Source organism: Tauraco erythrolophus, chromosome Z (genome assembly GCF_009769465.1).
Source record: "Tauraco erythrolophus isolate bTauEry1 chromosome Z, bTauEry1.pri, whole genome shotgun sequence".
NCBI lineage: Eukaryota > Metazoa > Chordata > Aves > Musophagiformes > Musophagidae > Tauraco > Tauraco erythrolophus.
The window spans coordinates 1,309,330-1,332,499 of record NC_141496.1 but is presented as its reverse complement, the minus strand read 5'-3'; the positions used below and the strand labels follow the sequence as shown (position 1 = coordinate 1,332,499).

At 47.6% G+C, this 23,170-nt stretch overlaps 3 protein-coding genes across 4 annotated transcripts in view; 1 reads left to right on the top strand and 2 right to left on the bottom strand.

The window, feature by feature from the left end:
* MBD2 (methyl-CpG binding domain protein 2) overlaps positions 1-1,860 on the bottom strand; it is a 43,374-nt gene extending 41,514 nt beyond the window's left edge. Inside the window, exon 1 of the mRNA XM_086630052.1 lies at positions 1,733-1,860. Within this exon, the coding sequence (XP_086486178.1) occupies positions 1,733-1,845 (113 nt within the window). The 5' untranslated portion in view covers positions 1,846-1,860. The remainder of the gene's footprint in view (positions 1-1,732) is intronic.
* A 977-nt stretch (positions 1,861-2,837) lies between these two features.
* On the top strand, positions 2,838-12,840 carry POLI (DNA polymerase iota). Of its 2 annotated transcripts, XM_086630051.1 has the most exons (12): positions 2,838-2,931; positions 3,851-3,976; positions 4,657-4,821; positions 5,548-5,700; positions 6,921-7,157; positions 7,514-7,692; positions 7,952-8,043; positions 9,577-9,710; positions 11,367-11,569; positions 12,016-12,248; positions 12,414-12,444; positions 12,568-12,840. In XM_086630051.1, exons 1-12 carry the CDS (start codon positions 2,838-2,840, stop codon positions 12,823-12,825), a joined length of 1,905 nt encoding a protein of 634 aa, XP_086486177.1. In that variant the 3' UTR covers positions 12,826-12,840. The 2 variants fall into 2 exon arrangements, with proteins under 2 accessions (XP_086486177.1, XP_009988792.2); XM_009990490.2 differs by lacking the exon at positions 2,838-2,931 and having other exon boundaries at positions 3,858-3,976; positions 12,016-12,840.
* A 1,827-nt stretch (positions 12,841-14,667) lies between these two features.
* On the bottom strand, positions 14,668-23,134 carry STARD6 (StAR related lipid transfer domain containing 6). Its single transcript, XM_009990488.2, has 7 exons — positions 23,094-23,134; positions 21,716-21,809; positions 21,516-21,565; positions 18,624-18,750; positions 17,967-18,084; positions 15,686-15,779; positions 14,668-15,360 (listed from the first exon to the last, which is right to left on the bottom strand). The coding sequence occupies exons 2-7, from the start codon at positions 21,803-21,805 to the stop codon at positions 15,207-15,209; spliced, it is 633 nt and encodes a 210-aa protein (XP_009988790.2). The 5' UTR covers positions 21,806-21,809; positions 23,094-23,134; the 3' UTR covers positions 14,668-15,206.
* Between the last annotated feature and the right edge of the window lie 36 nt (positions 23,135-23,170).

The window sequence follows — 23,170 nt, the reverse complement described above, 5'->3', positions numbered from 1 at the left end:
CATTCATTGCAACACAAGGAGACTGCTAGGCCTGCTCAGAAACAGCCATGTTAGGGAGAGGTTTCAGGTGTGGCTCATCAGATGCATCTAGAGCTATAAATAGAGGTGCTGTGGGTAAGAGGTTAGCCGTTGCAGAAGACTTCCTCTGCTGTGCAGCAGGCTGGACTTACAGAAGCATGGCCTAAGAGCAACGCTTCAGAATTTGATTTCTGCCTCGAGAAAAGAACTATCGTTTCGGTTTCCGAAAGCAAGCGGGAGGGTGAAACACTATTAGGTTGCTGTTGCTTCTCTTGGTTTTACTACAACCTGGGCAGTACTGACGAGAGCACTTAGCACTGGCAAGACTTCTCCAGGTTTCACACGCTTTTAGCTTTGGTAAAATTCCAACTGTCGTTACTAACGGTGAGCTTGCTAATTAATTCAGTGTGGTGTCCGTGCCCACCACCAATGACCTGTCTATTTTGGTAGGACGTCTTGTGTGTACGGATTATGGCAACTCTGGCTTAGTTTAAACGGGGGGGGCGGGGGGGGGGGGGGGCGTGTTCTCTTCTGATCCCGCTCTACTGCAAAGCCAGGCTCAGGCGGGCTGGCAAGGGGCAGCTGTGGCACCACCGGCACTCCTCCCCCAGGGGAAAACTGGGCTGAGGGGCTCCTTACAAGCCCCACCACGCCGCTGTCAGTCGCCCGGTGGTGGCAGGGAACCACGGAGCAGCGTTCCATCGCCCCAGCGAGGGGCACGGCTGTCTGCCGCGGGGCTCCTGCACACGCGGCCAGAAGGAGCTCCGGTGAAACGGAGCGGGTAGACCTGGCCTCCCGCCCGCCCCGCGGCCGCCTCTCCCCGAAGAGCCCCCCACCCCACCGGGGGTAGACCTGAACTCCCGCCCGCCCCGCGGCCGCCTCTCCCCGAGGAGCCCCCATGCCACCGGGGGTAGACCTGAACTCCCGCCCGCCTCTCCCTAAAAATCCCCCACACCACCGGGGGTAGACCTGGCCTCCCGCCCGCCCCGCGGCCGCCTCTCCCCGAGGAGCCCCCATGCCACCGGGGGTAGACCTGAACTCCCGCCCGCCTCTCCCTAAAAATCCCCCACGCCACCGGGGGTAGACCTGGCCTCCCGCCCGCCCCGCGGCCGCCTCTCCCCGAGGAGCCCCCATGCCACCAGGGGTAGACCTGAACCCCCGCCCGCCTCTCCCTAAAAATCCCCCACGCCACCAGGGGTAGACCTGGCCTCCCGCCCGCCCCGCGGCCGCCTCTCCCCGAGGTTCCCCCCACGCCGCCGGCGGAAGCCGCTGTCCCGCGCCCACGGCCCCCGCCGCGCCCGGGGCTGGGCTGCCTCGGGGCGCTGGCCGGGGAGAGCCGCCCGTCCGCCCCCTCCTCTCCCGGCACCGGCGCTCTCAGCGCGGCCCTGAGGGCCGCCCCCCGCTCCGCGACGGCCGCCTGACAGGCGGGCGGCGGCGGCCCGTGACAGGCGGGCGGCGGGAGCGGAGCGGCGCGGCGCTCCCCGCGGCCCCTGACAGGCGGGCGGCGGGAGGGGAGCGGGACCGGCGCCGACCCTCCCCGCCGCCCCCGACGGAGGGGAGCTCGGGGAGCAGGTGGCGGCGCCGGGGCGGCGGCAGCGGCGGCGGGGGGGGAGAGGGGGGTACGGAGGAGCGCTGGCGCTGGTCCCTGCGCGGGCCGGCCCCGTCCCGCCGGGGCGGCGGGCTGTCACGGGCGGGCGGCCCCGCCGGCACGTACCTGAAGTAGTAGACATCGCTCTTGCCGGCGCTGAGGCCCGACTTGCGGATCACCTCTTCCTTCTTCCAGCCCGGGGGCAGCGCGGGGCAGTCCATCCTGCCCTGCTTCTCCATGCACCGGGCGCAGGGCCCGAGGCGGCGGCGGCGGAGGAGGAGGAGGAGGAGGAGGAAGAGGAGGAGGAACGAACGGGGAAGGGGCTCGCCCGATGCCCGGCCCCCGACGCTCGCAACAAGAGCTTTATTGTTCCCGGGCACGGCCGGGGCCGGGACCCCCTGGCGATGGCGGCCGCGGCGCGCTGCTCGGCGCCAGGAGCGCGGGCTGCGCGCGCAGCCGGCGGAGCGCTCGCCCGGCGCCCGCTTCCGCGGCCAAGCCCCGGAATCGGTGTCAGCGGCCTAAAGGGGCCAGCGCGGCCGGCCCCGCCGATCGCAGAGAGCGCCGGAGGCGGGACAGAGCGGCGGCGGCGGGGACCGGCGGTAGAACGGGCTGCCATCGGCATCGTCCTGCGAGAGGGGCCCGCACCGGGAGGGCTCGGGCTCTCCGGCGGCGGAGGCTGGAGGAACCGGAGAGCGGAACCGCGCCGGCAGGTGGAAACCGACCGTCGCGTCCCGCTTGGCCCCGAGCTGGAGGGGGAGCGGTGCGCGGCGGCCGTCGGGGCTGCTTTGGGGACGGGCTGCGGTTCGGAGCCCATCGGGACGGGGACGCCGACAAACCTGCTCTGCCATAAACCCGAGTTCGCCCCTTTTTCTCCTCCAAAGTGTCCATGAACAACACACTTCCCGGGAATCCCCCACGTTCAGTTTATTCGTGTCCTCTACGCTCCGACCACCACGACAGCCCTCTCCGGGACCTGCCGAGCTCGGGCCGGTTTCTCGCAGCACGAACAACCCGTCGGCCACAACCGGAGGGCTCCGTCCGTCCCCCCCCCCCTCGCCCTCGGGGCTCCGCAGGCGGCCGGCGAGGCCCCGGCGCGGCGTTAGGACCGGCGGCCGCCTCCTCCGCGGGGGCGGGCGCGGCGCGAAGGGAGCGGCGGGAGCGCGGCCGTCCCCGCCGGCGGCGGGTGCAGGGAGCGGCCGGGAGGCGGCGGATGAGTCAGCCCGCAGGCGGTATGGAGCCCTTCCCGCCGCCCACGGAGGACGATGAGGAGGAAGAGGACTGGCTTCGCCCGCAGCCCGGCGGCGGGAGCGCTCCGCCCGCCCCGTGTGAGCGCGGGCGGCGGTGGGGCGGGAGCGATGGCGGGAGGGGAGCGGCGGCGGAACCCGCGTCCCGCGGGGCCGGCTCCGCGGCGGGAGCGCTCCGCTGTTCCGCCCCGGGGAGGGGCTCCGGGCTCCGGGCACACGGCGGAGCTTGTCGGCCCGCACGGAAAGGCCGGACGTGCGGGGGGAGCGCCCAGCGCGCCCCGTGTTCCCGGTGTCCCGGGAAAACAGGCGAGCTCCGTGTGGGAGCCGGGGGGGCGAGGGGGGGAGCCTCTCCTCGCCACCTTTTTAGTTTTTAATGGTTTCCATGATCCTGCTTTGCTTCTCCACCTATCAGAGACCTCAGTAGACATTAAAAGCAGCCCCACCAACAGCGTACAGCAATAAACCAGTTTTGTTAGGGCTCCATCAACCAATTGGGGTCATTTTCAGCTTTTTGGTTTTGAATTTTCCTTTTTTTTTTTAACTTGGTGAGCTTCTTTTCCTAGCGGGGTTTGCTGTTTGTTGGCTGGGGATTTGCCATCTTCCTCGGCTGCCCCTGGGAAAGGCAGGTAGTTGATAGAGCTGTTTTAGCGGAGTTAAAGACAGGTCGTTTTCCCAAAATATATTAAAAAGGAGTTTCGGTGTTCCACTGTGGAAGGATGTTGCGTCAGTAAAGCGATGTTCGAAAATGGTTCAGTGAAAAACAACCACCACTGACCCTCCAAGAACAGGAGTGTTTGGTAAAAAGCTGAGCTGCGGTGGATGACTTACACTCCTAAGTAATCCTAGAATTAATGCAGCGCTAGAATTCGTACACAACTTGTAAATTTTATCTTCTCCTTGTAATATCTTGTTTATTAGGCTGGATTGATTTTGAAAAGGCGGTGACGTCACACGCGAGGCGGCTCGTAATTTCTAATCTGTTGGTCTCCGTTCCTCGCAGCGGGTCCCAGCACGTCGCTGTCGGCGCGAAGCGCAGCGTGCAGGGTGATCGTGCACGTTGACTTGGACTGCTTCTACGCACAAGTAGAAATGATCCGTAATCCTGAATTAAGAGACAAGCCTTTAGGTACGAGTTAATTTGCTGTTCATTTGGGGATTACGTGTATTCAGGCAGAAGAAACTAAGGACATGAATAAATTGAGGACACGCTGGTGTGGTGAGATACAGGATGCTGTAAGCGCATCCGGAGTGAGTCGGGTGCAGCGTAGACTCCGTGTAGCTGTGCGACTACAAGAGTAATAAATCCTCTGGAGCGCAAGTCCAGGCACTTGCCGACGTGTCTGAGCCATTCTGGGGATTGAAGCTTGGTTGTAACCTACGTGGGCACGGAGAGGGCAGAGTTCCACAGATGAGCCTGAGCCTTTTGACACAGTCACGCTCAAAGCGTGCGTTATTCCAGCCAGAAGTTAAGGATGAACGTGAGGTAATTGGTAGCATCTACGATCAGTTGAGAAAGTCCATCATAAAATGACTGTTGCATCAAGAGCGCTTTGACAGGTGAGGTTGCCCTAAAAGGCCCCAAACTAAGAGCGATATTCCAATGGGAAAAAATACCTGTAAGGTTTTAAAATGTTCTTGCTGGTCCTTCCCTCAGTCTTGTAAAATAAGACTGTTGTCTTGGGTCGTTGGCTTTGTTCTACGATGTTGCGTTCGGACCAAAGCATTTCCTTCGCAGTGGCATGAAAGTTCTGTGAAGTACCAAGAAACCTAAACTTTAAAAAAAAAAATTTAACCTTTATTTTTTAGGTGTGCAACAGAAATCCATCGTGGTTACCTGTAACTACGAAGCCAGAAAACTTGGAGTAAAGAAACTGATGTCTGTCAAGGATGCTAAAGAGAAGTGTCCTCAGCTGATACTGGTAAACGGAGAAGATCTAACCCCGTACAGGGAAACGTCCTACAAGGTTACAGGTATGAAAAATCAACAGGTTTTCAGAAGGGGACACCTTAAACTCTGTGGATGTGCACACGTGTGCAAAAGCATATGTCGTTTTCCTGCTCCAAAAGTTGTTATTGGAATGAGCCTCATACCGTGGCGATACTACTTCCAGTTGTACAATGTCAGTCATAGAATCACAGAACGGTTTGGGTGGGAAAGGACCTCAGAGACCACCCAGTTCCAACCCCCCTGCCATGGGCAGGGACACCCTCCACTACACCAGGTTGCCCAAAGCCTCATCCAACCTGGCCTTGAACACCTCCAGGGATGGGGCAGCCACAGCTTCTCTGGGCAACCTGGTCCGGTGCCTCACCACCCTCAGAGGGAAGAATTTCTTCCTTAGATCTAATCGAAATCTCCCCTCTTTCAGTGAATCTCCCCTCTTAAAAGTGAAAGCTCACCTAACCGGGAAACAGTTTTCCTTAGGAGAAAGTACTGCCGAGGTTAAGAACTGTAATTTCAAAAAGGAATGAGGCAAGAAAGAAGAGATTTGGGAAGAAGAAAAGCAGGTGACAGAGGTGGTTGTGGGATGAGGAAATATTCCTCCTTGTCACCTTTGCTAAAATCAGTGCTGCCTTATTTTATCTGGAAGAGAACACAGCTGAATCCATGGGAAATCAGCTGTGGATTGATGCAGACATGACAACTTCGCATTATTAGTTGTGCGCGTATTATCCTTGGGTATCTTTTCCTCCTAGAGTTGTTGGGGGAATTTTGTCCGCTGGTGGAAAGACTTGGGTTTGATGAAAATTTTGTGGATATCACTGAGATTGTGGAGAAAAGACTGAACCAGCTGCAGCAAAGTGGATGTTCCAGAGTCTGCGTGTCTGGCCACGTGTACAACGACCAAGGTGAGTTAAACGTTCCTCATTTTGAAAAATACGTTAAATATTTGTGAAGTTCAGTACAAAGTGTCCGTCTGCTGTTCATATTGTCCAGAGAGGAACAGTTGGAAACTTGTGCTGGTCGGTACCGGGTTTCTGTATTTGAGAGTACACGTGTGGCAAATGTTAATCTGTGTTCCAACTGGATTGTAAAAAAATAAATCTTTGGGGTAGATAAGCACGTACAATGATTTGGGAGAAGAGATCCCAGATCAGATTTGGGACAACCTGCTCTAGGGGAAGGTGGGATGGAACTAGCTGATCCTGAAGGTCCCTTCCAACCCAAACCATTCAATGATGGAATGCCAGGTTGGATGAGGCTTTGGGCAACCTGGTGTAGTGGAGGATTTCTCTGCCCATGGCAGGGGGGTTGGAACTAGATGATCTTTGAGGTCCCTTCCAACCCAAACCATTCTATGATTCTATGATTCTATGATTTTCAGTGTCCTTTTTTTTTTTCTCTAAAGTACTTTTACTGTAGAGTTTTGGATTCAGCTTGAATGTTGTTGGCAAAATTGAATGAGTTTTTTAACAAATAAACTCCAAAACCCAGTAAATTTTTGCTGTAGCCAGTAGGTCAGGAACAGACTTAGTAAGTAGGGAACTGAGCTGCTTTGAGTGCATCGCCAAACGTGAATGCAACAGCTATTTCGTGACGCTCGTTTCAGGCACAAGGAAGCAAAGCAGTTGGTTTTTTTCCTGGACTTTGAGCTCATGCGATGGCTTTAAATATGGTTTGATGAGGTAAAAAGGACTTTTCAGGCATTTCTCCTCGTTTGGCATTTGGAAGTGAGTAATAAAGCCTTAGCTGCAAGGCAGCCCTCGAAATTCAAGATCTGTAAATCTCGACTTTGGTTACATCGGTACACGAATCTGTGATATTTAATGCGCTTTTTTTTGACATCTCTTCATATATTGTATTTTATATTTAAAATATTCTCTAAATATTATGCTTCCTGGACAGCATGCCCCTGGCTTTGGACAGTGGCAGTCCCCCTTTTCCCAGGGTTTTTGGGAGATAGGAGTGAAGTTCAACTTGGATACAGAAGCCACGGCAATACCACTTGATCCGTGAGGCCGTACTTTCTTGTCCTGCTTTAATGCAACGTAAAAAATACCCAAATCTAGAGGATAAGCGAATTAGGTGACTGTTTACGTACCAAACATGGCTCTCTCTTTCTTTGCAGCCATCAATTTGCACGATACGACGCACGTAAGACTAGTTGTTGGATCTCAGGTTGCCCAAGAGTTCAGGGAGGCCATCCACTTGAGACTGGACCTCACGGGCTGTGCAGGAGTGGCCTGGAACAAATTATTGTCTAAATTAGTATCTGGGACCTTTAAACCAAATCAGCAAACAGTTCTTCTGCCTGAAAGCTGTCAAGATCTAATGCGCAGCCTTGGTCACATCCAAAAAGTGCCCGGTAAGTGTGGTGCTGTGAGCGTAGATGGAGAGCGTATCGACAAGAAAAACCACTGCAAAAATCAGAGCTGAAATAATTTTCCAGGCCAGGTCTCGCAAGCAGGGCCGTGTGGGCGTGTGTTCAGGGTGTTTTCTTTTTTTTTTTTCCTTGAGTTTTGTTTAGCAGAAGGAATGAGAAGACTTTGGTTTTTCTTAATATTTGGTCGAGACGTAAATGTGTTGCAGCACTTCACGAGGTACCTTCAAAAATACTAACAGCTCCGTTGATTTTCGTCGAAGCCCGAACGTTGTGGGTGATGCTGGGTTTTAAGCACAAACTTTTTTAAAGTGTGGATTTTTAATACGCTTTTTCTTTAGGCATTGGCTACAAAACTGCCAAACGTCTGGAAACGTTGGGTGTGAGGAACGTGTGTGATCTCCAAGCGCTCCCGCCTGCCGCGTTGGAGAAGGAACTGGGCGTTTCTGTAGCTCAGCGTATCCAAAAACTCAGCTACGGAGAGGATGGCTCCCCCGTGACTCCATCAGGCCCTCCTCAGGTACCAGTCTTGTTCTGAAAAACTTCACAAAGAGCCAAAAAATTGCTTTTAGTTTTATACAGCTGTGCTGGAGTAACCAAAATGATGTGGTTTTGTATGTAGAGCACAACTCTAATGTATACTTCTCCTGAAATTCAGTTGGGCTCTGAGTGTCAGAGATACCTTGGAGTTAATTCTACACACTTAGTTGTGATACCTTTTTTCCTCTTCAGAACTTCGAAGTGAATATAACATTGAAAGGACTAATGTGTTTTTTCAGTCCTTTAGTGATGAAGATTCCTTTAAAAAGTGTTCGTCAGAAGTAGAAGTGAAAGAGAAAATTGAAGAACTGCTTCCTAACCTATTGGACAGGTGACTGTCTTCTTGGATTTGGTGTTGAGGAACATGGGTTAGGGATGCTGACAGTGCAGGGTGAACGGTTGGACTCGATGATCTTGAGGGTCTCTTCCAACCAGATGATTCTATGATTCAGTAGTAATAAAACTGAATTTGTCATCTGAAGGGACTTGGAGCACGTTAGGTTTGTCTCTCACTCTACATTCCTCCTCCCAGCACAATGCATTTTTAGGGACAGCACTTGCCTCTCCAGCTTCCCCTTTGGTCTTTCTTTTCCTCAGTTCATGGATTGTCCTGCTGTGTTGGGCCCTTTTCCTCTTGGCCCCGTCTTTTGTCTTGCTGCCAGCCCTTCCAAGATCTTCTCCTGTTCCATTTGCTGGTTCTTCTCTGTTGCTGGGTTGTACATCCCAGGATTTAGTGCATCTTCACTAACCTCTGTGAAGGACCCTAGAGTTTTTTTTCCCCCTCTTTCCATAAGTGACTTTTTCTACTTTCACACCCTTGGTTGTCACCATGTGTGCTTGTCTCCTGTTCCACAGGCACTTTTTCTGTCAGTCTGAAAGAACATTTTCATTTCTTCCTCCTTCCCTTGCCCTGTGAAGCCAGGCAGTATCCAAACCCAAGACACCTGACAAAAACACCTGCGTAGCAGGAGCACGTATTTTCTCCTATAATAATAATAAAATAATAAAGTAATAAAGTAATAAAATAATAAAACAATAAAAAGGAGCAGCACTGAACTGTTTCCTCTTCTGCCATGTTTCAACTTCTTTGTGTCCCCCATTAGTTCTTTATTTTTTTCTCTAAATAAATTTTCATGTTCTCTGCATGCCACTCCAAGCCTTAAAATAATCTACAATTCTTACAACGTTTCCTGTCCACACATCTGTGTAAGTCTCACAATAAATACATCCATTTTGGTTCCATTAATGTTGTGGGCAATCAGTCTTTCATCTGCATCTCGGACATTGCTCAGTCATCGTGAAATTTGAAGTGAGGCTGTTTTGTCTTATCTTGAGAATTATTTAATTGAGAATTGTTTTTTTTTTTTTTCAGGGAAAATACCCTCTGCCCACTCTCTGCCTTTTGGAGGGGGAAAGAAACAACTACAATCGTTGTTTCTTACCCTTCATCCAAAAGCCAGCTAACCTTTGGCTGCTAAAGTGGGGATGTTTCCTTGAAAAGCAAAAAGGAAAGCTAAAAGCTGAGGATTACACAGGGTCTAACTCCAAAGTCTGTCCTGTTTGCAACATATTAAATATTGAAACGTGGCAGTATTGCAGACTGACCCACTTAATTTTCACATTTCCTTCAGCTGAAGAATCTTGGGGACAGTATTCATGTTGTATTGAACTTCTAACTTTTGGGTAGTTAATGGAACCAGCAAGGACCCAAAGTTCTCCGTATAATCAGTGGAATAAAGCCAGATGTTGAGAGAGATCAACAATGCTTAATTGGACTTTGTAACCTAGATGGTGTGATAGTTCCCATAGACCTTCTGAAAAACACTCCGAGTAATACTGCTTTGTGATCATTACTGCTCCACAGAATACACAAAGATGGACGCCAACCACACACGGTGAGATTGAGCATCCGCCAGTTCTCCTCAACCGACAGATGGTTCCATCGGGAGAGTCGTCAGTGTCCTATTCCACCTCATCTCATCCAGAAATTTGGAAAAGGTAAGCTTAGAATTTTTGGAAGGATACACTTTGTGCTGCTACCATTTATCTTCCCTGGAAATTGTACTTGGTGGAAAGAATTTTGAAATGTTAGCTGGCCGGTGCTACGGTCAGAAGATGCACCTTGGAACAAACCTGGAAATGAAACAGTATTTTGAGAAGAGCTAAGGGCTCTAGTGAGGTGCTTTAGACTGTCAGGCTGGCATGTGCTAATTAGATTAAGGAAAAACTGAGATAGTCTGTTTTTTCCATAAAATTCCCTTACTTAATTTCATTATCATATTCCCTACGCTTCATATTTGGAAACATTTCCATTCCTTGTAATGGATCTGTCTTGATGAGATGTGCTAAAAATGTATCAAATTCCACTGTAGGAGTAAATTCTATTTTACTACCGTGTTTTAACCCAGTCTGGCTGGATTCCTGGCAGTAAATTTCTTGGTGAGGTGGGAAAGGGTGACCGGGGGCTGCTTACCGGCTTAAACAATCTGCTTTTTTCTGTTAAGGATTTGACTTATGTTCTCAGTTTTATTATGTAATGAAATGTCTTTTGGATGTCCCTCTGAAAATTAATAACGTAAAGGCTCTCCTCCTTCTCCGACTTCAGCCTTCCAACCAGCGATTGCAATTCGTTTGACGATTCATTCAGACTGGGGTGAGGAAATAAATCCGACTCAGATCAGCACACAGAATCCCTGATCCCTGACTTCAATTCCTAAATTACTTCTCCGAGTCCTGGAGAAGCTATTGGAAGTGTCTGTAGCTTCTCACTTCAAAATTGCTACAGGTGTTCTACACTGGAGGAGACAAGCAATTGCTGTCAGCTCATCAAGTCATGCCAAGCCCAAGAAACCATGTTGTTGTTTTCAGAGTTGGGGTAATTTTACATACCTGGCTCTGTCAGGGCCCTTTAGGTAGAATTCCCAACACAAGAAGGACATGGAGCTGCTGGAGCGGGTCCAGAGGAGGCCACGAAAATGATCTGAGGGCTGGAGCACCTCTGCTATGCAGACAGGCTGAGAGAGCTGGGGCTGTTCAGCCTGGAGAAGAGAAGGCTCCGGGGAGACCTTCCAGCAGCCTGCCAGTACCTAAAGGGGCTACAGGAAAGCTGGAGAGGGGCTTTGGACAAGGATGTGTAGTGATAGGACAAGGGGCAATGGATTTAAACTGGAAGAGGGGAGATTTCGATTAGATCTAAGGAAGAAATTTTTCACTCTGAGGGTGGTGAGGCACTGGCACAGGTTGCCCAGAGAAGCTGTAGATGCCCCATCCCTGGCAGTGTTCAAGGCCAGGTTGGATGAGGCTTTGGGCAACCTGGTGTAGTGCAGGGTGTCCCTGCCCATGGCAGGGGGGTTGGAATTAGATGATCTCTGAGGCCCCTTCCAACCCAAACCATTCTATGATTCTAATATAAAGTAATTTTCACGAGTGTGAAATGAAGCATTTTTACTGGAGAGGGGAAGAAAAGAAAAAAAAAAAGGTCTGTTATTCAGCTCAGGACACATCTGACCAGGCAGAATGAACATCTGAACAACTATATTGACAGATTATTTCGAAAGCTTTAACAGCATTTGCCTTTGTACTACCAAATCAATCTTCTTCAGTCAGTCACTCTTGATTCTATACATTGCTTTTTTCCAACCTTTTTTCTTGTAGAAAGCAGCAACGTGATGTCCCCATTGGTTGATATACTCATGAAACTCTTTCGAAAGATGATAGATGTGGATCTACCATTTCACCTCACCCTTTTGAGCGTCTGCTTCTCCAACCTCAAAGATCTTCCTAGCAGCAAGAAGGGATCGATTGGTTTCTATCTAAAGCAGGTGTCACCACCATCAAGCTCTGGTAAACGTGTCCGGGTAAGCTGAAAGATACCCAAAACTGTCTGCAAATAAAAAAGTTCTGTTTTCAGCACATAATACAAAAACTTGAGTCACTTCAAAATTATGTTGTGTAATGAATTTACTGTTTTCTGGCTTGAAATTTTACGTATTGATAAACTTGGCTGCTTCTCAACTGCTCAGGAATATGAAGACTAACGTCACTTTGTATATTCTAAAGCTCCACAGAGTTTTAAAGTGATAAAATTTAACTTCAAGATATTTGCTACTTCAAAATAAGCAAAGGAGTTCTACATGTGTCCACTTTTTAAGGTCTATGTTTGAAAATAAGATTAAAACTGATCCTAAGGAAAAAAAAAAATACTTTGAAGAACTTGCTGTTAGGAAAACAGTGCTTGGTAACAAGTAGATTACACAGAACATACTTATGCAGGTAAAACTACTTTTTTTTTTTTTTGCCACAGGAAGTAGAAGATGTCTCACAAGGTGAGGGAAGTGCTTCTTGGAACGACAACTGCAACAGAACTGGAACTGCAAAAACGAGGAAACTTTCAGAGGAAAAGAAAAGCAATATAAAAAAAGCAGGAACTCCTGACTTCCCATTTCATTTGTCTCGTAGTGATATTGACCAGGAAGTCTTCAGGGAACTTCCAGAAGATATTCAAAAAGAAATTATTTCGGAAAAAACAGAAGCAATCCCTCCTGAGAATGTTTCAGGTCAGCCATCAGCATGTTTTGTGACAGAGGTATGCAGCACTTCCCCAAATTCTAGGGGACTAAAGAGTACACTGCACCCTGCAGGGGGCACGTCACATCTCACACCAGCTCACGAATCTGCAACTGGTCTGGCGCACAGCTCCGGGGCCAGTTGTTCTTCCCGGTGTCCCAGAAGTGCACTGACAACAAAAAACCAACCTGCTGACTCTCTGAACTTCAGAGGGAGAGGTCTGTCAGCTCTGGAAGCTGGAGCCAGCCATACTGTTCTGCGTGTCCCTGTCCTGGATAAAGATAAGCAGCCCTTGGAAACACCTTCTGAGGAGGAAACCTGTAGTAGGCAAGCAGGAATTGTATTTCCTCCTAATGTTGACACCAAGACTTTTTATGAACTACCTGCAGATGTGCAAGAAGAACTGCTAGCTGAATGGAAGAATCAGGAACCTGTGTCCAGAACTTCTATGGATAAAGCCCCTGAAAAGCCTAAAACCAACAAAAGAAAAAGGAATATGTGTTTATCGCAGTCTAACAGTTTGCTAAGATATTTTAAACCACAGTGAAACACTTTTCGTTATAGTGACACTATGAGAATCAGCACTTCAAGGCACTTTAGTTGTGCAAAGTTTGCTGTAAATTGTAAAGATGTGAATGTTAAATGTATATTTTGACAACTTTTGACATAAAACCTGCTGCTGATCCTGCTCAAGTAGTAATTAGTCTGTCTTATATTTCTTTCTTCCAAATTGACATTTATCTGATGAATCTTTAGGATGCAAATGTATTTTAGTGTCTCTGTTAATACCGTAACACGCTGACTGGAGGGAAAGAATTTTCCTCGAGTTACACTAGGCATGCAGTTAATTGCTTTTAACAACTTGGGAGGGCACTGAGCGGAGAAGATAAACCTGCTGGCGCCTGTGCTAAGGCACATGGAAAATAAGGAGGTGATTGGTGACAGCCAACATGGCTTCACTAAGGGCAAATCCTGCCTGACTAATTTGGTGGCCTTCTATGATGAGGTCACAGCATTGATGGATAGGGGAAGAGCAACTGACATTGTCTACCTGGACTTATCCAAAGCATTTGACACTCCTTATCTCTAAACTGGAGAGATGTGGTTTTGATGGATGGACCACTTGGTGGATAAGGAATTGGCTGGATGGTCGCACTCAAAGAGTTGTGGTCAACGGTTCAATGTCCAAGTGACGAGTGGTGTTCCTCAGGGGTCGGTACTGAGACCAGTGCTATTTAACATCTTTGTTGGTGACATGGACAGTGGGATCGAGTGCACCCTCAGCAAGTTTGCAGATGACACCAAGCTGGGTGGTGTTGTGGACACGCTGGAGGGAAGGGATGCCATCCAGAGGGATCTGGACAGGCTGGAGAGGTGGGCCTGTGAGAACCTCATGAAGTTCAACAAGGCCAAGTGCAAGGTCCTGCACATGGGTCGGGGCAATCCCAAGCTCAAGGACAGGCTGGGCGGAGAATGGATTGAGAGCAGCCCTGAGGAGAAGGATTTGGGGGTGCTGGTGGATGAGAAGTTCAACATGAGCCGGCACCATGCACTGGCAGCCCAGAAAGGCAACCGTATCCTGGGCTGTATCAAAAGCAGTGTGGCCAGCAGGTCGAGGGAGGTGATTCTGCCCCTCTCCCACCTGGAATACTGTGTTCAGCTCTGGAGTCCCCAACATAAGAAGGACATGGAGCTACTGGAGCGAGTCCAGAGGAGGCCACGAAGATGATCCAAGGGCTGGAGCACCTCTGCTATGGGGACAGGCTGAGAGAGTTGGGGCTGTTCAGCCTGGAGAAGAGAAGCCTCCAGGGAGACCTTCCAGCAGCCTTCCAGTACTTAAAGGGGGCCTACAGAAAAGCTGGAGAGAGACTTTTTCCAAGGGCATGTAGTGACAGGACAAGGGGCAATGGATTTAAACTGAAAAAGAGGAGATTTAGATTAGATCTAAGGAAGAAATTTTTCACTCTGAGGGTGGTGAGGTACTGGCACAGGTTGCCCAGAGAAGTTGTGGCTGCCCCATCCCTGGAAGTGTTCAAGGCCAGGTTGGATGAGGCTTTGGGCAACCTGGTGTAGTGGAGGGTGTTCCTGCCTATGGCAGGGGGGTTGGAACTGGATGATCTTTGAGGTCCCTTCCAACCCAAACCATTCTGTGATTCTATGATAAAAGCAATTTTCAGCCTAGTCTCTCATTTACACCGCTATTTCAGTGATCTGTAGTCATAATTGCTATTCATATGTCTGTCACCATTTCCTGCAGTTAGGGGGTAATGGGAAACCTTACTTCCAAATGAATCACATCACCAGCTTGTTCCTGGGAATTAGGTTGCATATAAAAATTATTTAGGTTTCAGAAAACGACAACCAACTCTGTGTATAAAGAGCAGCTTTTAATGAGAGACTATATCCAAGTTCAGCAGGCTTGTCTTCAAATCCTTCGTTCCAAAACAGTGAAATCGTTGCTAATTACATTTGCACACTCATAGTTAATTAATAAACACATTTAAAGTCTCTGGTACACAAGATGTTTGCTTGTTTGTGTCAAAAGTACATAATTGAGGTAAGAATTTATCAAAGTGTGTTTAAAGCTATGGCAAAATACTTGACTAGTGGATTTTAACATTGCTATGATTTATATCAGGAGATTCTCGTGTTTGCATACATATATATATATTTTTTTTCTGCATATAAAGTGCAAAAATATTACAAAACATCACCTGATTACATTGAAGGCGACCTCCAGAACTTTGCTGGCACTTCCAGGTATATTCTTGCATCATTCCCAAGAACAGCGCAAACCCACATTCACCATATCGACAATTAAATTTAAATTTACACATTTCCACATAAACCACAATTAAAATAAACTTCATCACCTACTTTAAAAATGAATCCAGAGTGACTCCAGGGTTTCTTATCTCTCACTTACGTTTAATTCTGATCTTTCAAGCCTTTCAGTCCAGCTCTTGTTTCAGTGAGTAAGTTTATGAGGGTAGTAGGTAATGCTGTCTCCACTACGGAAGAGGGAAGCATTCCTCCTAGTTCTGGCTGGACAAATACAACTAGCTTAGAATGCTCTGGATTCCTGGGATGAAAGGAGCAAAATCCTTCAGTTAACACTTGTTCCTCTTGCTGTGAAGCTTACTGAGATGTACAAATGTTTACAATTTATAGTCCCTGTATTACTAATAGAAGAAAATGGAGGACACAGAAAAGTTTCAGTCGTTTCCGAGGATAGTCTGAGTCACAAAACTGAGCTGCACAAAACTCCGAAGTTTCCCCAGAATAAAATTATCTCCATAAAAGAAATTTAAAAAAAAAAAAACCAGCTGTGTGGTTCAGTAAATTTTAAGCTTTGTTTAGAGAAGACAAGGGAGTAATCACAGATGCCAAGATAATTAAATACTTACTCAGGCAAAGGTGAACACACGTATCCGCAGGGATTGTTGTAGCCTCGGACACAAGAGGGAGTCGGAGGGCAGTCAGAGTATTCCACGCTGACAGCTGTAAGCCACCATCCACAAAAAGCAAAATCAAATGAATGATGTTTATATATGTCAGTCCTATGACTTTAAAATACCTTTTAAAAACCAACTAACGACCATAAGATGTCGCAAAAGGGTCACTGATGTGCTCAGCAATCCAATTGCGCGTGCAAAACACCCGCAGGACATGAAATATTTGGGCAAGGGACGCAATACATGGCAAAGTTTCTATAGGTGTTTGGGCAGGTATGCTGAAAAATACGATCTTTCAGACGTGATTCCACATATCTGAGCGTTGAGCTGTGGCTTAGTTTGGCCAAAGAAGTCAATTTGTCAGCACAGTCATTAATTAGGAAAGGTAATTGCAGAGAAGATGAGGAAACTGCACAGGTGGGAGGGGTTGTTTTGTTTAGTTACCCATCACTTTAGCATAATAGAAGTATTGTAAGAAAATAAAAAAAAAGATGTCAGTAAAAAAAAAAAAAGAAAAGATAAGCTTGGAAAAAAAAAAGATAAATCAGTAAAGTTCAAGATGAAAAATGTTGTTTTCTGCCATGTACTAAGATCCACACAAAGGAAAAGGATTAGCAGACAAATGAAGTGGCAGCGAGGTATTTTCCTGGTTGGCCATATAGAATCTCAGAATCATGGACTGGTTTGGGCTGGAAGGGACCTCAAAGATCATTCAGTTCCAACCCCCCTGCCATTGGCAGGGACACCCTCCACTACACCAGGTTGCCCAAAGCCTCATCCAACCTGGCCTTGAACACTTCCAGGGATGGGGCATCTACAACTTCTCTGGTCCAGTGCCTCACCACCCTCAGAGTGAAAAATTTCTTCCTTAGATCTAATCTAAATCTCCCCTCTTCCAGTTTAAATCCATTGCCCCTTGTCTTGTCACTACACGCCCTTGTAAAAAGTCTCTCTCCAGCTTTCCTGTAGCCCCCTTCAGGTACTGGAAGGCTGCAATAAGACCACCCCGGAGCCTTCTCTTCTCCAGGCTGAACAGCCCCAACTCTCTCAGCCTGTCTTCAGAGCAGAGGTGCTCCAGCCCTCGGATCATCTCCATGGCCTCCTCTGGACCCACTCCAGCAGCTCCATGTCCTTTTTGTGCTGGGGACTCCAGAGCTGAACACAGCACTGCAGGGGAGTGAACACTGCACTACAGTCTTAGGAGAGCAGAGCAGAGAGGCAGAATCCCCTCCCTTGCCCTGCTGCCCACGCTGCTCTGGATGCAGCCCAGGACACTGTTGGCTTTCTGGGCTGCCAGCGCACGGTGCCGGCTCATGTTGAGCTTCTCATCCACCAGCACCCCCAAGTCCTTCTCCTCAGGGCTGCTCTCCATCCACTCTCCACCCAGCCTGTACTTGTGCTTGGGAATGCCCCGACCCATGTGCAGGACCTTGAATTTGGCCTTGTTGAACTTCATGAGGTTCTCACAGGCCCACCTCTCCAGCCTGTCAAGGTCCCTCTGGATGGCATCCCTTCCCTCCAGTGTGTCCACAACACCACACAGCTTGGTGTCATCTGCAAACGTGCTGAGGGTGCACTCAATCCCACTGTCCATGTCTCCAACAAAGATGTTAAATAGCTCTGGTCCCAGTACCGACCCCTGAGGAACACCACTCGTCACTTGGACATTGAACCGTTGACCACAACTCTGAGTGCGACCATCCAGCCAATTCCTTATCCACTGAGTGATCCATCCATCAAAACCATGCCTCTCCAGTTTAAAGACAAGGATGTCGTGTTGGACAGTGTCAAATGCTTTGGATAAGTGCAGGTAGACAATGTCAGTTGCTCTTCCCCTACCCATCAATGCTGTAACCTCATCATAGAAGGCCACCAAATTAGTCACCAAATATAGTTGTAAAATTCATCATTTTGCATTTTGTATAAGTTCTCAGAGGCAAATTCAAAAAGAATCAAATATGGGGTAAATGAGCAGCTCACTCTGAGACGAGCAAGTCAGGAAGCCATCTACAGAGAAGTGTTATTAAATAAACACTGAATTTCTAGAGTGAAATAATAAATTCTAGCTTCCTCCTCCTCCATTTTTTTCAATTTTGCAAAGGGAGGCATAATAGGAAAAACAAACAAAGGCTACAGTGTTCTCTTTGAAGATCAGTGTTGATAATTCTTTCACCTCAGGATTGCCAGAACGCAGCCAAAACACAAAAACACGCAGTGGTTACGTGCAACTTACAGTTAGTTGTAAGGATACCACCAGGATATGGTTTGACATGCAGCAGGTCGACAAAATCTCTTGATGAAATCAGTCCCATCCCATAACTGTGCGTTACACTGTGGTATATACCGGTGTCCTACGAGGAAGTAAAAGGGATTTTTTGAATTATTTCCTATTTGTTAGCATAAAACAACAGGTCTCATACCCAGTTAGTGCTGAACTAATGGGAGAGCCATGAAAGGGATCTCCCAGTAACACAGGGTGGGGATTCACTGCCACTCCCAGTGGCCTAATTTGAGGCAGGAGTATAGTTTCTGTGTGGAAAAAACTCCTAACAGGCACATTTACCACCCAGAATGCCTATCTGCACCAAAATACACATGCCTGACCGCACGTGGCGTTCCAGGACAAAGATGTATCATCTGTTAAACTGACTCAGTTCCAAAAAAAAAGCACAGACACGGTTGGATGTACCACTGCATCCTAACATCCGACCCGCTCAAGTGGATCCAAGCAGAGGAAAGTGCACAATTCATACCAATTTCACATCAGCAGCAGGTTTAGAAGTTTTTACTGAGCCAGAACATACTTTGTCCCAGTAGAGGTCTTTTTAGTCACCTTAATTCATGCAGAAAGAGTTAAAAATCAAATCTTTGTATTAAATTATCTTATTACCTGGTCGATCCTTTCTAACAGCTTGTAAGATTGTAATGCTTTGTCCCATTTGTTTCGATATTCAGGAAGATACATAAAAGGAATAATTTTGCTAGGGACTTCCTTAATGATCCCTTCTCCACGGTATCTAGATTGTGTTAAAAAAAAAAAAAAAGAGATATTGAATTCACATTTAGGAACTGGAAAAATAAGTTCTAGAATAATAAGCATCTAGCAGTTGGGGACGTCAGGCTATAATGAGGTAAAGCACATGAATGTGATTGCATCGATGGGTTGATTAAAATTTCATAGTAATAAAAATGATTATTCTGTAACTGATTTTTGAGAGCATTACATTCTTGACACCATACATTTTAAATGAATTATTTGTGAGCTGTTAGATAGGAACCCAGTAACTTAAATATATATGATTAATCTATTAATTTTTTTTTTCTGTATAGAAACTTTCCATCCATTTTGACCCCGATGGCAAACCTTCTCGCTATTTATGAACCAGCACATCCTGGCATTTCTCCAACTTTTGTTCATAATCTTCCGAGGAGTTCAAGTGAAAGTTCACAGAGGAGAAGAGGGGCCTCTCACAAGGAAATAGGAAACTCCTGTGATGCTGGGAACTGCTCATTAATACTGGTAATTCTCACACCTAGTTCCGGGAGAAACCATGAATCACCACGGCAGGCGCTCACAGCCCACAGTTAAACGCAAAGGACCAGTTAAAACCAGCATCATTAATATTTGGATAAACCTTCTATTTCCATAACTCCCAGGAATTTATGTTTACCAATCTCCTAAGCAGCTCTCGCCTGCATCCTGCAACATCTTCTCTCCTAAACTCAGTGGGAGTTGTTAAGTAGGAGGACTTCTTCTAGGCAAGGCTTCTGAAAGACACAGTTGCTAGAATAAAAGAAAGGGCACACGTGTGAAAAACCTCCATTTCCCGTTTTTACAGTGGATTATTGGGAACACTGGAAAAAGAGGAAGTTAGTCTGGTGAAGCCCGCTTGGATCACCAAATCTACTCTCACTGTCTCAGACAAACTGAAATACATACCTCCTTGTCTTGCTTGAGGTGACATAATTCCAAAGGAAATCCTGTTCAGCCTTAAACGATCACCTCAATGCTTCCCTGAACTCTGCTGAAAACATTTCACCTGACTGAAGCAAGAATCTCTGTTGCTTTTCACCACCAGATCCCATACTGGTTTCTTTTAGCAAGGAAAGCAAACTGTTCATACTTTTGCCAATTCAAAAAAGAAACTGGGGGCTGAGGCAGCTGGGACTGGTCAGTCTGGAGAACAGGAGGCTCAAGGGGGACCTTCTCACTCTCTACAATTACCTGAAAGGAAGTCGTAGGGAGATGGGGGGTCGGTCTCTTCTCCCACATTAGGAATGACAGGACGAGAGGGAATGGCCTCAAGTTATGCCAGGGGAAATTTAGGTCAGAGATCAGGAAAAATTTCTCTCCAGAGAGGGTTGTGAAGTATTGGAACAGGCTGCCCAGGGAGGTGGTGGAGTCCCCATCCCTGGAGGTGTTTAAAAAACATGTGGATTTGGTGTTGAGGAACATGGTTTAGGGACCCTGACAGTGCAGGGGGAATGGTTGGACTCGATGATCTTGAAGGTCTCTTCCAACCAGACGATTCTATGATATGCAGTAAATAAATATTTCATGTCAAACTGAAAATGGGAACAGCTATACTTTTGCTCCTCGAAACAGCTAGTATCTTCTTATGAAGATAACAGTACTTTTAACATATCCTGATGAAATATTACAGCTATTTTCCATTATAACACTGTAGAGCAATTCTTCTGTAATACTAGTGATACAACACTGTCTGCTGTAATCAATATCTTCTTTGCTCCAACCTGCAGAAATAATTAGAAAACCTAGCGAGACTTTTGGATTTAGAAGACCACTAATCACAAACATCTCATCATATGGAGAGCAAATGCTCTCTACTGCCTTATCTGTCTAGATTGGCATTTAATATCATTTAATAGCCATTAGGTGTTAAAAAGGAAAAAAAAAAAAGAGAGAGAGAGGAGCTAAGGAGATGTTGCGAGTGTCCTCTTCTCCTCTGCTTTTGCACACTTCTCCTCAGTGAGATAATTTTTTTTTTTCCTTTCCCTGGTTTAATGAGCTGAATCAGCTTGGTAAACAAGCAGCTGAGTGCCACAGCCACCATAAATGGGAAACAGGATTGCAGAGCCAGAAGAGGGGAGGAGGAAGGTGAAGAGTAGAGCCAAGTCTATCAGTGATAGCAAGCTGTGAGATCAGCTCAGTCTGCCTCACTTAACTCAACCCTTTGGGCCAAATCTAGCTGCTCAACAGCCCAGAATTCATGGCTTAAGAGAAGGAGGGACAGATGACATTGGTGCTCCAGAGATCACACGACATTCCCAGTACAGTGAATTCAGTTTCAGGTGCCAGAAAGAAAAAGGTACAAAGGACAGATAAGGTGGAGTGAGAGCGTAAGCATGCCTGCACATGTGAGCATCAGCCACGTCACGAGTACGAAGGGGTGAAAAGCGAAGCGCAGCTGGTAAGATGTAATCTCTTGAGTAGAATGTTGCACCAGGAAGAGTTCCTCACCTCAGGCCAAAACTCTTACTCCATAGCTACTCACCCCATACTAGTAAGTGTTATATAGTATTTAATTTTCATTGCACATTTGAAAATTGCTCAGGAAATTCATCTCTTGTATTCCAGCCCTATTGCTGACCCAGTGTAACTAGAGCACAAAAATCTTCTCTACAGCTCACAAAACTAAACTTCACGCTGTCACGACGGGCAGAACATGGGTTAACTTTTTTTCCATTTCAATCCTGGGTGGCACTGTTCAAAAAAGAGGTTGTTATTCATCACAATGACAAAGAAAATGTAAGTACTTACATATTTCCTGCATACTCTTTGGAAGGCTTTGAAGAAACTGTAACATTTTTCTCAAAGTAGAAAAAGGAAAAATAAAAACTTAGCAGTTGATAAACAGTTTTCAGCTCACTTTTAAAGGAAAACAGTTTTAAACACTTTTTGCAACAAGATGCATTTAATAAAAATAACTCCATCAACAATATAAACTAGTATTTTCTTACTGAAACTTTTATCACTCTCCATCCTGAAGTATCTTGACTGTACGATAAAATTTTTTCTGAAACTTCATCTGTGATTTTCTTATAGTCCATTTATCTGTAAAGATTTAAAAACAATTTGCTGGTATATGATAAAAGCATTCCTTAAAGAGCAAAAACACACAGGGCTCATTCCTGTACTCTTTCCACGGGCTTTAGTATACGTTCACTGAGTATTTCTATCAAATGAACTTCTTATTAATCATATTCAGTTCTGGAAAAAGACAGTTTTTATGTAAACAAAATTCTATAATTGATTTCCACTCTGGGGTACTGAGAAGTAGCAATTGGTGTAGACTTTGAGAATGAATTACAACATCTAGCAAGACACACTGTTCCCTCCATACTAAACCCATCATTACTCAACATTAAAATTTCCTCTCCTTCTCCATTTTCTCCCCTGAGATCCTGCTTCTGCCATGATTTGCTCAAGCCATTAGACTAGTAGCCAACTTGTGTAGTTGAGCCGCGGGTGGCTCGCAAACAATCCAAGAGAGATTTTTCTTACATCAGAGCTTTATGCAACGACCATTATAGGCTTTACTATTGTAGAAACTCTTTGGCAAGCGAGAGGCCTGGTCTAGCAAACAGCACAACATCAAGGTTGCAAAAGCCACCCTTGACAAACATCCTCCACCCAGCCCTCCCCAAGGCTGGCATCTCCTGCGTGCTGGACCTCCCGACCTCCTCACCCTGACACACACAGTATCTCTCAGGTAACTCCTTCTCGTAGAATCATGGACTGGTTTGGGTTGGAAGGGACCTCAAAGAGCATCCAGTTCCAACCCCCCTGCCATGGGCAGGGACACCCTCCACTCCACCAGGTTGCCCAAAGCCTCATCAAACCTGGCCTGGAACACTGGCAGGGATGGGGCAGCCGCAGCTTCTCTGGAAAACCTGCTCCAGTGCCTCACCACCCTCATAAAAACACCGACTGTGGTTCTCAGGCCAACAGCACTGAGCATTTCAGGTCCAGCCTCTCGCACGAAGTTAACTCCACAGCTCAGCCTTTACGGGGCTGTCCCATCTAACGGACTGAAGAGACTTTCCCAGAGCTACCTCAGTGCCATCCTGCGGAATTCAGCACCTCTGAAGAAGGGGTGACCGACCGCCGGGAGCCCATCAGCGCCCACCGCCCCTGCACCCAGCTCGGGGAGCGCTGAAAGCCCCTCGGAGCCGAAGGGACCCTCATCCTCAGTGGAGGCGGCCCTGAGGGATGGCGGACACCCAGCCGGCAGCCCCCTTCTTCGCTCTCCCATGGAGACGGCGGCAGACGGGCTGCCCGACCCTCAGAGGCTCGGGGAAGGAGAAAATGGAAGGGACAGCGAAGATCCGCACTCACCTCAGCGGCACGGGCACGGTGAGGAGCGGACAAACCCGCACTCCGCCCCGCCTTCCTTCCCGCCTTCCGTCCCGCCG